The 14,377-nt window shown below is 49.5% G+C and overlaps 1 protein-coding gene across 4 annotated transcripts in view; it reads left to right on the top strand.

Moving 5' to 3' along the window:
• The window catches only part of USH1C (USH1 protein network component harmonin), a gene marked incomplete at both ends in the record, with an annotated part of 51,647 nt that overhangs the window by 1,418 nt on the left and 35,852 nt on the right, over positions 1–14,377 (top strand). For all 4 annotated transcript variants that reach the window (XM_079709332.1, XM_079709335.1, XM_079709334.1 and 1 more), the window contains 3 exons: positions 9,726–9,793; positions 11,220–11,363; positions 11,501–11,643. In XM_079709332.1, the coding sequence (XP_079565458.1) occupies positions 9,726–9,793; positions 11,220–11,363; positions 11,501–11,643 (355 nt within the window). The remainder of the gene's footprint in view (positions 1–9,725; positions 9,794–11,219; positions 11,364–11,500; positions 11,644–14,377) is intronic.

Raw genomic sequence — 14,377 nt, 5'->3', positions numbered from 1 at the left:
TGCAAAGGGACATGAGGGGAGAAATTTCAGCCGCTGAGGCCGTTTGGTGAGTGTAGATTTCAGACAACCCACGTTGAAAGAGCACAACTGCCCGTCCCCCACCCCAAGATGAATCAGGCTTGAATTTCAGTTTCCTGCCCCTGGGCTGAAAATAATGTCGGGTCCTCTTTTGTCTTCTCCTCATGGGGTACTTTTCTCTGCCTCTTTGAGAGAATTATATCTGGGGTCCCTGGTGTCTGACTCAGCCCCTGGGTTAGCCCCCATTCCTCTTCCACAGGCCCCATGGGCTCCAAAGGGCCTCAAGCCTGTGTGTTTCCACTGTCCTGCTCTTCCGCATCACAACAGTCATTACCTATTAATGTCCCTGTGTGAGCAGGCAGGGCATGCTGGGCAAGGCCGGGGCTGGACTTTGTGCCCTGTTGCTTCAGAGGCAGCAGCAACCTTCCCCTCCCAGGGTGGAGGCAGCAGCAACCTTCCCCTCCCAGGGTGGAGATCATCTAGGAACTGTGGAGAGAAGATGAAGCAGCAGAGGAGAGACCTTGCCTGTTTATTGCTTTCTAAGATGTCCCTTCCTTAGCGTTTCAGAGCAAATTTACCCCTTGGGAATGGTTTGTAACCTAAATAAATTCTTAGTCATTGGAGGTAACATTTGAAAGGTAGTGTGTCGTCATGGAAAGTGCTGTGTGACCTGGAGCAAGTTATTAACCTCTCTGTGCCTCAGTTCTCCAATTTGTTAAATAGGGATAACAATAATATTTAACTAGTAAGTTTATTGTGAGTACTAGATGAGATCTACACATGTGTAGGAAGCTTAAATAGACCCTTTTACTTAGTGAAGCCTCAACAAATGTCCACTGTTGTCTATTGTCTGGAGTTAGGTAGAACTGGGGTCAAATCTCAATCCTGTCACTCACTGCCAGTGAGACCTTGGGCAAGCGACTTCATCTCGCTGAGCTTTAGTTTCCTTAACTTTGCAGTGAGGTTCATAGTGCTTACCCCACAGGACAGTTAGGATTAAATAGGAATTCAAACACTGGCTGCTCTGGTCATTTGGTAACCATTTGGTAAATGACCACACTGTTCCCAGCTGATACCTGCAGAGCATCCTGTTGGATGAGCCAACAGTCTCCAGGCCATTGAGCAGGGACTGTTGGGCTTGTGCAGTTTCCCCAAGGCCACCAGCAGACCAGCAGTACTTGCATGCCCTTCCTGGTCACAGCCTTGGAGTCAGGATACCAAGGTGAGGGGAGGAGGCGACAGAGACAAAGACTTCCACCCCAGACAACCAGCTTTTCAACAGAGGGCTGCCCCTGTGCTCACTGCAGCTGCGTGTTGCAGGAACTTGGCAGCTCATTTGCTCAAAAAGTATTTATTGACTGTTCAGCAATCATGCATTTATGGGCATCTATACTGTACCCTGCCCAAAGCTAGGAATCTGGCAGAAGAGGTTGGGGGGATAAATAAGAAGGTCAGAAAGAGCCTCTACATTCTAGGGATTTGCTAATCATTCATTCAGTCATTCATTCATGCATGCAATAAATATTGACTGAGCTACTCATATATGCTGGGCAGTACTCTAACCATTGAATAACAAAACAAAGTCTCTGCCCTCTTAGAGAGCACTTTCTAGTGGGGAAGACAGACAGTTAACAAGTAAACCAAAGTATCGTATATGAAAGTATCATATAATGCCAAGTAGTAATGAATGCTATGAAAAAAATAAACTGGGGTGAGGGGATAAAGAGTGAGGAGATAGTACTTTTTATAGGACAGTCAGGAAAACCTCTCTGAAGAAGTGATATTTGAGCAAAGACATAAAAGAAATGAGGGGAGGAGCCATGGGGATATATGTAGAAGAGCATTCCAGGAAGAGGGAACAGCAAGTACAAAGGCCCTGAGGCGAGCATTTGCTCGCCTTCTTTAGGAACAGCAAGTAGGATGGTGTTTCCGAGAAGAATTATGGAATGAAGAGTGGTAGGGGGTGGATCAGAGGGGTGGTGGAGCCCTGATAGGCCATACTCAGGATTTTGGGTTTTGTTCTAAGTGAGAGAAGCCAGCTGGGGGGTGACATGACTGAATTACATTTTAAAAGAATTGCTCTGACTGCTGGTAGAGAACAGACTGAGAGGGCCAAGGGTAGAAAAGGGACCCTCATAGGAGGCTTCTGAAGTAGCCCAGGGCACAGGGAGGGGAGGGGGGCTTGGACCAGGTGGAGTGGCCAGACCGAGGATACATGTTCAAGGTAGACCTGACAGCCTTTGCTGATGGGATTGGCTGTGGCTGTGGAGAAAAAGGTATCAAGGGTGAGACTATGTGCTGGGAGGAGGAGCAGGTTGGTGGGGACAGAGCGGGAGGTGGTGGAAACCAAGAGCTCCATTTTGAATGTTTTAGGTTCGAGATGCCTTTTAGATCTCCAAGTACAGAGGTGACTAAGAAGGCCCTCTTGCACTGTTGGTGGGAATGTAAATTGATACAGCCACTATGGAGAACAGTATGGAGGTTCCTTAAAAAACTAAAAATAGAACTACCATACGACCCAGCAGTCCCACTCCTGGGCATGTACCCTGAGAAAACCATAATTCAAAAAGAGTCATGTACCACAATGTTCATTGCAGCTCTATTTACAATAGCCAGGACATGGAAGCACCCAAAGTGTCCATCAACAGATGAATGGATAAAGATGAGTGGCACATATACACAATGGAATATTACTCAGCCATAAAAAGAAACGAAATTGAGTTATTTGTAGTGAGGTGGATAGATCTAGAGTCTATCATACAGAGTGAAGTAAGTCAGAAAGAGAAAAACAAATACCATATGCTAACACATATATACGGAATCTAAAAAAAAAAAAAAAAAGATGGTTCTGAAGAACCTAGGGGCAGGACTTGCATAAAGACGCAGATATAAAGAATGGACTTGAGGACATGGGGATGGGGAAGGGTAAGCTGGGAGGAAGTGAGAGAGTGGCATGGACACATATACACTACCAAACGTAAAATAGATAGCTAGTGGGAAGGAACCGCATAGCACAGGGAGTTCAGGTCGGTGCTTTGTGACCACCTAGAGGGGTGGGATAGGGAGGGTGGGAGGGAGATGCAAGAGGGAGGAGATATGGGGATATATGTATATGTATAGCTGATTAACTTTGTTATAAAGCAGAAACTAACACACCATTGTAAAGCAATTATACTCCAATAAAGATGTTTTATATATATATATATATATATATATAAATTTTTTTTTTTTTTTAAAAGGAAGGCCAGTAGCTGTAGGAGTGTGAAAATCAGGGGAGAGGTCTGTGCTAGGATAAGCCTCAGTGAATTCTCGGGGAATAGATGGTATTTAAACCCCAGAGACTGATGAGGTCACTTAGGGACACAGTGCAGGTGGAAAGAAGACCCAGAACAGAGCCTGGAGCACCCCAATCTGTAGAAGAGAGGAAGAGGAGAAGAAACAGCAAGGAAGGCAGGAGAACCAGCAGAAGGAGGGAGTGATTGGCTGTGCCCAGCACTGGGTCAAATGCTACCAACTAGGTAGCATGACACGAGTCTCTTGAAAAGATGAAGGACAATAAAACATGGGTCAGATAAATCCAGTACTATCTGGGATGCACAATGTGAAGGCCTGGGCAGAAGCAGAGCTAGATCCATTCATCCCAGCAACATTTATGGAGGGTCTACCCTCTGCCAGCTGCTGAGAACATGGAATTTGTATTCGTTTATTCTCACTTAGTTTAATTAACAAACACTTAGAACTTGCTACTTTCCAGGCACTGTTCTAAGTATTTAACAACTATTAACTCAATGAATAATTAAAAAAACAATTTTTAATCTCTCATAGAATGATGAAGTCCTATGAGATACTTTTATCCCCATTTTACAGATGAGGAAACTGAAGCACAGAGACATGCAAACTCAGATAGGGAAGGGACTTGTGGCCTCACTCCCCACCTTCCCCTAGGCCTGTGTCGGGACCAGATACAGATTAGTGAGAGACAGTCAGGTGAAGAAAGAAAGTCCGACACAGCTTGGTGAGTCCCGTGGCAGAGGTGGGGACAAAGTGCCATCCTGTGCACAGAGAATGACAGGACAGGTTTTGTGGGGGAGCCTGAGGAAGGGCTTGACCACGGAGAGCTGGTATTTGAGGAGACTTGCAGGTGGAGGAAAAGCTCCAGAGAAGTACTGCTGGTACCACCAGTTCTAATAGCTAAGGTTTCACACCAGCCATGGTCGCAGCAGGAAGCAGGTGGCTCATCCAAATGGGAAACTGAAGAGTTTTATGAAGGGACTGCATAAGGGGAAGGGCAGGGATGGCTGAGCTGACAAGGCGTGGTAACACAGCCTGGGAGGAGCAGCAGCTGGAGGCCAGGGGCTCCTGAAGGGACAACGGAAGGGGGTTCCAGAACAAGGGAGAGCATGGCTGCAAGAGAGACGCCCAGTCAGATGCTGCAGCCTCAGCTGGGGGCACCTGCCTTGTGGTGGTCCAGCATGGAGGGAGCCGGGGAATCAGAACCCCACTCCCTTTCTCCCCAGGCCCTCTCACCACCCCCTGGCTGAACACAGCAGGAAGCAGAGGGCAGGGGGCCCATGCAAACTTCCTAGGACATAAAACTGGGTGGAGGAGGCTGGGTTGTGGGTCTGGAGGCAAAAAGGAAGAGATCCAGCACACATTTTAGAGCACTTGAAATTTTGGAGCCCTGGGCACTGTCCTAAGTACTTTATATACATTCATTCATTTAATCCCCACCACAGCCCCAGGAGGGCAAATGTCACCCAGCGGAACAACATGCATTATTTAACTTGCTTCTTGCTCTCTTTCTCCATCTTTGGCTGGGTGCATGCATGGAGTTGAATTTGCATAAGCTGAAGGTTGTGTGCTTCCACTGTGCGGCTGTTCTGAAAGGCCAGTCCATATGCAGGAAGGCAGGGAGATGAGGCTGGAGTGGGCTCAAGGCCAAAGCCAGAATTTGCCTCCACTGCCCCAGACACGGGGCCTGAACCTTATGAGGGGGGAGATGCACCTCCCCCCCACACCATGCAGGCCAATAACACTGAGCCAGCTGAGCATCTGTCAGAGAATGCCCATGCTGGATGGAGGGGACCAGACACAAGGTGGGTGGGAATGGGGGATTGATGTGATAAAGAGACCCACACACAGTTTTTTTGTAGATGGTGGCCTCCTTAGGGCTTCTGTGCCCATCATCAAGGGGGATCCAAGAAAAGGAAAAGCTTTCTAAATCTAGCTGTAGAAAGAAGACATGGTTTTGCACACAGTAGGTGCTCAGTAAATGTGTATTGGACAAATGCAAACAAGAAAGCTCTATCTGGTAAGTGGATATCATGTGGGAGTTAGAAAACAAGCAGGGGTTTTGGAGCCAGCAGGCATCTCCTCTCTCCCACTTCTCTGAGCCTCGATTTCCTCATCTGTCTAATGGGGATAATAATATCCGTTCTCTTAGAGGGTTGTTGGGAGGTTAAAGATAATGCAAGTAAAGTTCTTCAGACATGGTGGCCAGTCTGTAAGCAGAGTCTGTACTGAATGAGGGAGCCGGGCAAGAAGGGCCTCGGGCTGGGAGGCCCGTGAGGAGGCTCTGGGCTGGGCGCGGTCAGGAAAGACTCTAGAAGAGGGGGCTTGGACTCCCCTTAAATGAAGGCAGGGGTCAGGTGGGAGGAGGGAGGGCAATCCCTCTTGCTTGGGTCTGGGACCTACTCATTGTGAGCAGTGGGAACTGAGCTGAGCGGAGACAGATCCAGGAGGCTGTGTACTAAGGAGCCATGGGAAGGTGACTCGACTGGGCAGAGAGGAAGGAAGGAAGGCTCTAGTCTAAGGCAAAAGGAGTTCATTTGTCATTCAGCAGACACACTGAGCACTGTGCACCTGTGTGCATGGCACGGTGCTGTTGAAGACCTACTTTGTGCCAGGCGGGTTACAGGAACCTGAGCTCAAGGTTTCAGGAGAATGGTACAAAGGGCCCAAGGACAGGGTTCACTGCAGCTGATCCTTGGACTGGTGCTGGGCAGACCCCCCCTGGGGAGTTTGCTTGAACCCAGATTCCAGGAGGAGGGGATATCATATACATTTTAAAAATATTTAAAAAGTGAAATTTGAATTACAGTGGTGAGGTTACTGCATGTGTGGGCTTCTAGAGAAAGTTCCATGCTTCTCAGTTGTCTTTCTCGGTTCCTTTTAAAGCCCAGAGACTGAGGTGTGACTGTGTGTTTTCACTCGGGTGTGGTCAGAGAACAAAGCAGTGCTGTTATCCCTGAGTCTCTCTGGAGACATTCCCGGGTGGAGAATGGTCAGGGTCACCAGAGTACCACCATTTTGATTTATCACTTACATTTGTACTTAAAGAGCATTCTACATAAGCCGGATATGTTTTCCCAGATATAATGGTATGTGGATAAATTTTTAAATGGACGAGTTGAATTTCTGGGGGTTGATGAAACATTCTGAGTGAGGATGGGAAGGTTCCAATATGTTGGGGGAAGGGTCTGTTCAGCTGCAGCCTGAGTCCCACTTGGGGAATGATGGAGATCCCCAAGGAGATGACCCTGGAGGAGAAGGTAAGGGCCGAACTGAGGGCCAGGATTGGGGTGACCTAAGCGGTGAGAGTGGATGGACATCAGGCTAAAGTGCTGAACTTTGCGGGCTGCCTCAGAAGGAGACTGGTAGGATGTGGTTTCTCAGTGGGGCCTCTGGATGCAGTGGTCAGCATTGGAGGGCTGCCCACAAGGACCAGGAACCTGGGACCCCCGGGAATAGGCTCTTTCCACAGAGAGCATCTCCAGGCGTTCTATGCTTGGCCCAGAGGGCAGAAAAGCAGAACCCTAGACTTTCACATTGGAAATTGCCTTTGTCTTCCATTCCCACTGTCCACCCAGTGCCTAAATGCTGTCTACTGAGGACAGTGCCTCACTTCTTATGTTTAATGATGCAGCAGGAGGCATTTCTGCAAGGAGGGGTGGGAGAGAGCTTCAGTCTTAAGGCCTCAGTGAATAAGAGATTTCCCTCTCCTCTACTTTGTATTACGTCACCACCCATGGCTGGAATTGAGCTAGAAGCCCTTTGGTTGGGCTCTCCTCACTGCAATCAGAGCAGATGGGATGTTTATGCTTCCTTAGAGAACAGAACATCTGTGGTTCCAAGAGTCATCCAAAAGATGTTGTGTTTTCTTTCTTGTTATGAACCAAACCCAAAGGGTTTTCTTAGTAGTACAGAGGAGAGTGGTGGGGATTAGAGATAAGGGAGATCCTCTTGAGAGCAAAGCATTTGAAATTTTGGCCTAAAGAGGCCCTGGAATTTTTTCCTCTGGAAGGCCTGACTCACCCATGCAGTGGTGCCAGCAGGAAGAGCATAGGCTTCGGAATCAGATAGACCAAGGTTCAAATCTTAGCTCTGTCTCTTGTTAGCTGTGGGACTTTGAGTGAGATGGCTTAACCTCTCTGGTCTTCAGTTTCCTCATCTGCAAAATGGTATGAGAACATCGGCCTTGTGGGACTGGTGAGATAAACAAATGGAATAAAGCCCAGAAAAGCTCCTGGTGCCATCCCATGATGCAAATATTATTTCCCTTCCCCTTTTGTTCCAATGATTCCCTTTCTCCCATCTGATTGTGGATGTACCAGGAGGCAGGGGGATGGACAAATCCATTTGATGCTTATTTATTGACCACTTACTATGCGTTAGTCACGAGATTTGGAACAAACAGACCTCATCTTTCCCTCATGGGGTTTTCTGTCTGATGAAGGAAACAGACCAATTCACAAAAAAGCAAGCCTTTAATTACAAATTGTGACTGTTACAGTGAAGGAATTGAAGCATCTCTGGGGTGTGGGAGTGCTTTCTGTTTAGGTAGGTGAGCAGGGAGACCTCCCTGGGGAGGAGGCCAGCCATGCAGGGAAGAGGGGAAGCAGTCCAGGCAGAGAGAACAGCACATGCGATGGCCCTGAGGCTAGAGCAAGTGTGGCCCGTGGGAAGCACTGAAAGGAGGCCCATGCAGCCAGTCAGGAGCTGAAGATGGGCTTTGATAAGTTCAGGTAAAGAATTTGGATGTGAATTTTGTTTTGAGTACAATGAGAAGCTATTAAGTACTCAAGTGATAAGATCCAATTTATTTAAATATTTCTGGCCCCTCATCCTAGGGAAATTCAGAATTTTTCTCTGCTCAGACTCCTCTTCCACAGCCACATGTGGGCAGCCCAGGCCTATCTTGGCGCTGTTCCCCACCCCTCTCTTGCAGACCCAGGCAGAGTAGGGAGAGAGAGTCCAGGCTGGGCCCTCATAGAGATGAGCTTTTGGAGGTACCCACTTCTGTGGTGTGTGTAAAAGCCCGGGCTACCACCTAAGATTCAGTACCACCCACTGTAGCTGATGCTTCTGTCCCCCATCTTCTGCTAGCTGGGAGCCCCTGGCCTGGAGGAGAGGGGCAGTGAAGTAGGAGAAAGCAGCTGTACCCTTCTTGGAGCAGGTGGGATAAACTTCTGTAGCTGCTGAAGCCCAACTGTGAGTCAGTGAGTGCAGGGCAAGCCTCCTAGGTTATTCTCATCTTTAATGAAATGCTCAGCCTAATTCTAGAGGGAAGAGGGTACAGCTAGGTGGAGACAAGAAATCTGTATTCTGTACCCCTTCTCGTCAGCCCAGAAATCCCAAGGGCTGGGCCCAGTACATCCTCTCTGTGTTGGGACAGACAGATTTCCCCCAACCTTCCAGAGTCCTTAAGATACCCATAGAAAAAGGCAAAGATACCCTGGCCCTCCTCCGAGGACCAATCAGGTGGGAGCTTACAACTTCCAGCAGCAGCTTCTCCCTCTGTGGGCTGAGGCCCTGGACCGTGCTGTTGGGCCTGGAGGCTGGAGGAGGGAGGGACCCAAGGACCCCTCGAGCCTCCACCCTGCCCTCTTACTCAGTCCTGGGCTGAAGAGAGAGCTAAGGATATAGTGCACAGAGATTCACACTGAGCTGTCCCAGGGAGTGGAATCTGGGGCTCCTGGCCCACCAGCTCCCCTGGGATTGAGGTGCTAATGAAACAGCTCTTGACCCTGACCTTGGACTCCCAGCCATTGACGTCAGTGAAGTTGAAATAATGTAACCCGATTCTCCCCTTGGGGTGGCGGGGGAGGCATACAGGGGCCTGGGAAGGGGAAGGAGCGACCAGAAGTCAGGGCCGACCCAGCTTAGGCCAGGACTGGACAAGGAAGAATTCAGTGGTAGGGTGCTCCCGGCGGGTGGGATGTGCTATATGAGCGAGTGGCCTAAATCCTTTCTGAAAGCAGTTATCCGGCACTACAGCCACCATCAGGTAAGACAGTGGGCTTCTTCCAGAGCGGGGAGCTGACATTGGTGTTGCCACACTGGACACAGGTGACAGAGCCACGGAGGTGATCGGCAGCATGGCTGCCATGGGGGTGCATTGCTGTCACATGGGGGTTCACATGTGTGATATTCGTGTGCATCCCTGTGTGCACACACATCACTCCACCTGGGGACGAGGCTCAGCCTGACCACATCAGATGCTTAGAGGTACTCCTGGGGCCACATCGGGGTGGTCTGCACAGTCTGATGTGTTGGAGTCAGGGGGCCACCCTGGCTCTGGCTTCCTTCCTCTTCTCACAACCCTGAGGAGATGTGGAGGAGGTCCCCCAGCAGGGGCCTCCCCTTCCCTGGGATCTGCTATCGGGGTGCTGGGCCCGGAGATGTAATTCTGCCTTTGGGTTTTCCAGGTGGATTTTCTGATTGAAAATGATGCAGAAAAGGACTATCTCTACGATGTGTTGCGGATGTACCACCAGTAAGTGCACTGGGTCCAGCTCCTGTGGGCCACCCCGGGTAACTGTCTTCAGGGAAACCTGGGATGGATTGTTCTGAGACAGGAGGACCTCCCCCTCTTATCCTGGGGGGCTCAGGGAGGCTGATGCTCGGTGTTCCTGGGAATCGAATAGACACGCCACTCACTTGTCTCAGCAAATATTTACACAAATACACTGTGTATGGCTCTGCGCTAGGGGATAGGGGTACACGTATAAGCAAGACAGACTGGTTGCTGCCATCTAGTTGCTTACAGTCTGATGGGGGAGGCTGTCAAGTAGCCAGATAGGTTCAACAGAGTGTGATTGCTAGGATAGGACAGGAAATGCCAGCTGGTCCCAGTGCCAGCGTCGGATGTCTGTTATCGCTCACCCGCTTTTTGATTCATTCAGCAACGTTTATAAGCTCCTGCCACTGGCCAGGCACCATGCAGAATGTGGAAATGAATATCTACTTCCTTTCCTCAACTAACTTGTGGCTTAGTTGGGGGAGATGGACAGACACTAGCAACGCAAGGAACTCTAATACAAGTTCCAGTAAAATAACTGCTGAGTAGAGGTAAAAGCAGGAATGTAAAGAAAGGAGTTCTCAGTTCTAACTGTGGGGGGAGGATCAAGAAGGCTTGAGCTAGGTTTTTGAAGGGTAAGAAGGATTTTGCTGGGTGGAAATATCAGGGAAGGACATTCCAGGATGAGAGATCAACATTAGCGACGCTTTAGAGATGTGAAAGCACAGGTTGTGACTGGGAGGTGATGAGTGATCTGGGGGAGTAGAACTGGGACACACAGAGACCATAACCGCCACCAGCCTGGGCAGTCCCACAGAAACAGGTCATGGAGGCCCTGAGCCTACCAAGAAGGATGGACTGTGTCCTCTGGGCAGTGGGGAGCCATCGAAGGGTTTTGAGAAGGGGAGCAATTTACATTTTAAAAAAAGATGGGCTGAGAGTGAGCCAGTCAGCTGGCAGCTGGGGAAGTGCTGGCCCCAGACGTCGAGGGTCTGAACGGTCTGAGGTGGAGGCTTGTGAGAGATAGTATGAGGCTGCAGCTCAGAGCAGGAAACAAGGGGATGAGAGGGCTCACCGCCATCTCACAGAGGTTTCCTGTCTGGAAGGATGCTGGGCTTCAGAAGTAGGCAGAGCTGACTTTGAATCCTGGCTTGATTTCATCCGCAGGATGGGTTAACAACCCCTACTTCGATGGCTTCCTTGAGATACTTACATGGGAGAACAGACTCTTCTGAGGCACCCGACCCATCATTAGGGGCTCTGGGCTTTTCAGGAGAGTTCTCAATTCCAAGGCCTGGGCCCAGTGGGTGGGGACCCAGCCCAGGACTGTTTCCTCTGGGAATCCTTGGGTCTCAGAGGTCCTGGCTAAGGGGGAGGCTTCAGGGTCCCTGTGTCTCTGCAGAACTATGGACGTGGCCGTGCTTGTGGGAGACCTGAAGCTGGTCATCAACGAGCCCAGCCGCCTGCCCCTGTTTGATGCCATCAGGCCTCTGATCCCACTGAAGCACCAGGTGGAGTACGACCAACTCACCCCCCGGCGCTCCAGGTGCGGAGGGAGCCACAGGCTGGAGGCGGGGGTGGGAGAGGTCACCCTGGGATGGACAGGGTCGCTCACGAGTGGATGGGGCAGCGCTGGCCATCAGGCTAGAGCTGGGCCGTCACCGGCCCCTCCTCCCTTGGCAGGAAGCTGAAGGAGGTGCGTCTGGACCGGCTGCACCCCGAAGGCCTCGGCCTTAGTGTGCGTGGTGGCCTCGAGTTCGGCTGCGGGCTCTTCATCTCCCACCTCATCAAAGGCGGCCAGGCAGACAGCGTCGGGCTCCAGGTGAGTGAGCAGAGCTCGGGGGATGTGGGGACCAAGCCCTCAGGCTTCCTGCCTCCCCCTCATTCACTCACTAGGCTGTGTGGTGTAACATGTTCACCTCGCCCTTCTGAGCCTTTGGGAGAAGAAAAGGGTGACGTATCCTGATAGATTGTCCTCGGGCCTATAGACGTCTGGCTGCAGGCACTTGCCTGTTTTCTTTTTTCTTCTTTCAATTTTTATTGGAGTATAGTTGATTTACAATGTTGTCTTGGTTTCAGGTGTACAGCAAAGTGAATCAGTTACACATATACATATATCCACCCTTTTTTAGATTCTTTTCCCATATAGGCCATTATAGAGTATTAGGTGGAGTTCCCTGTGCTGTACAGTATGTCCTTATCTATTTTGTATATGGCAGTGTGTTGCCTGTTTTCTTGAGTGGAGCTGAGAACCTGGCTCCCAGCTGTTGCTGCCCCTGCTGCACTGTACCCCACCTCCCTTATGTCTGAAGGAAGAGCATAATTATGTCCTGACACCTGAAGTTCTGGACACATAGCCTTCTCCCTGGAAGGGAAAAGGAAATACTGGCATAGTGCAGTGCTTCAGAGCATAGACTCTGGAGCTGGAATGTCCTGGCTTTGCTATTCATTAGCTGTGTGACTTTGGTGAAATTACTTAATGCCCTGCCTCAGTTTCCTCATCTGTAAAATGGGATGATGATAATACTACTTACCTCATCAGGTTGTTACACCAGAATAAATGAATTCATATTACAAAGTACTTGTATCAGTATCTGGCACATAAATGCTGTGTGTCAGTTTGCAGAAAACAACATGTATTTTATGCTCCCAGAATATATATTATTTCTGTTTGTGTTTGCTTAAGGAAACACACACACACACACACACACAATGAAAAGCAGTTACTTGTTGGAGGGGGAACTGGAGTGGATGGGGGATAAGGTGAGATTGAGTCTTTTAAGGCTACATCTTTTAATATTATTTGGATTTTGAATCACATGAATGTACTATTTTTTTCTAAATTTATTCTTTTTATTGAAGTATAGTTGATTTACAATGTGTTCATTACTGCTGTACAACAAAGTGACTCAGTTATAAATATATATACATTCTTTTTCATATTCTTTTCCATTATGGTTTATCACTGGATATTGAATATAGTTCCCTGTGCTATACCATAGGACCTTGTTGTTTATCCATTCTATATATACCAGTTAATGCTGTGTGTTTGTTAAGCAAGCAGAGAGGGAGATTTAATAAACACCTATAATGTGCCAGGTAACATGCTGACAACCAGTTCTCATTGTATGCCTTGGCTTTATCATCCCCATTTTACAGAGTTGATAGAAGATCAGGGACTTGACTAGAGTCACACAGCCAGTAAGTGGCAAAGCCAGGATTTGAACCTGGGTCTCCTGACTGCCAAGTCCAGGGATCTCTCTTCAGCACCCCAGGGGCCCCTCCCTTGGGGTCGCCACACCTCAGTGTCTGGGCAGAGATGGGCAGACGTCCAGGTCTCACTCCTGCAGAGCCCAGAGTTGTGTGTCTTTATATGTCCAGACAGAAGAGGCCCTCCCACCCCTGCCCAGAGCTTCCAGCATGTTTGTTACCAGCATCCCAATCTGGGCTGCCAAGCCAGGGGCTTCAAGGGCCCTGAAGGCTAATGGTACTAGACACCGTGGAGTGGGAGGTGGAAACTGGGAGCTGACAGACATTGCTTTGTTCTAAATCCCTGTCTCACGGCTCACTGGTAGCGTCTGAAATTTCAGCCCCTTCATTATTCCTCTCCTGTGCCACACATTTTCCAGCCCAGAAACACAGCCAGAGAAAAAACATAATGAGCTCTTCTCTTGGCGTCAGCTGAGCCCTCTTTTTTTTCCAGGGTGAGGTCTCCTCCTAGGACAAGCATTTCTCAACGATTCCTCCATGATTGGGGGCATCAGGGCATTTTAATGAAACTTAGACTTTTACCTTCCTGCCTGTTTCTCAGGCTTATGAATTATCAACCCTTTCTCGGGTTAACGGGCTCATCTCTCCTTTGTACCGCTGTCCCTCAGATCGTCATTTCACTGTGGCCCTTGCACAAAGGGCCTTTTGCAGGGCTCCACGGGGGAGCGAGAGGGAGAGGAAAGCCAATCTTGCAAGCTGAGCCGGGGGTTGTGTGGGAATCATTCCACTGGGGTCCCGGGCAGGTTCCCTTTTGGAACAACACAGGGAGCTTCACTCAGAGCAGCTTGGGGAAAACATCTGCATCCATTCACCTGTCTGGGTGGGGTTCATGTTTCTGAGGAGATCGCATGTCTGAGGGTGGGGGAGGGGCACGTTCAGATACAGCCTGACTCAACTGAAGGTCCCGTTGATTTGACCTGTGAGGCTGGGCCCTGAGTGGGGGGCTTGGACCCAGCCCTGGGACTCCTCCATCTCTGCACTTGTCCCCCTACTGGAGTTATTTTAGATTTTTGTCCAAGTGTATCCTGTCTGAACCTACATCCTCTGCCCTGCACAACTTGCTGTATAGTCCAGGGCTAGAGAATAATCCTGTGTGCCTTGGTTGTCCCAGCTGTAAAATGGACAGAGTTATCCCTGCCTTTCCTATGGGACTTGAGGGCTCTGTCAGGTGGCAAGGATCCAGAGAGGACAGGACACAGGGAACTGCAGCCAAGCTTGGCCAGAGTCCCTTCTTTTCTGCTTCCAGACACCCAAGAGACAACACTTGTCTGTCAGGGAGCCCTGATGTCA

Source organism: Hyperoodon ampullatus, assembly GCF_949752795.1.
Source record: "Hyperoodon ampullatus genome assembly, chromosome: 7".
In the NCBI taxonomy this organism is placed as follows: Eukaryota; Metazoa; Chordata; class Mammalia; order Artiodactyla; family Ziphiidae; genus Hyperoodon; species Hyperoodon ampullatus.
This window is presented reverse-complemented; position numbering and strand designations above follow the sequence as displayed.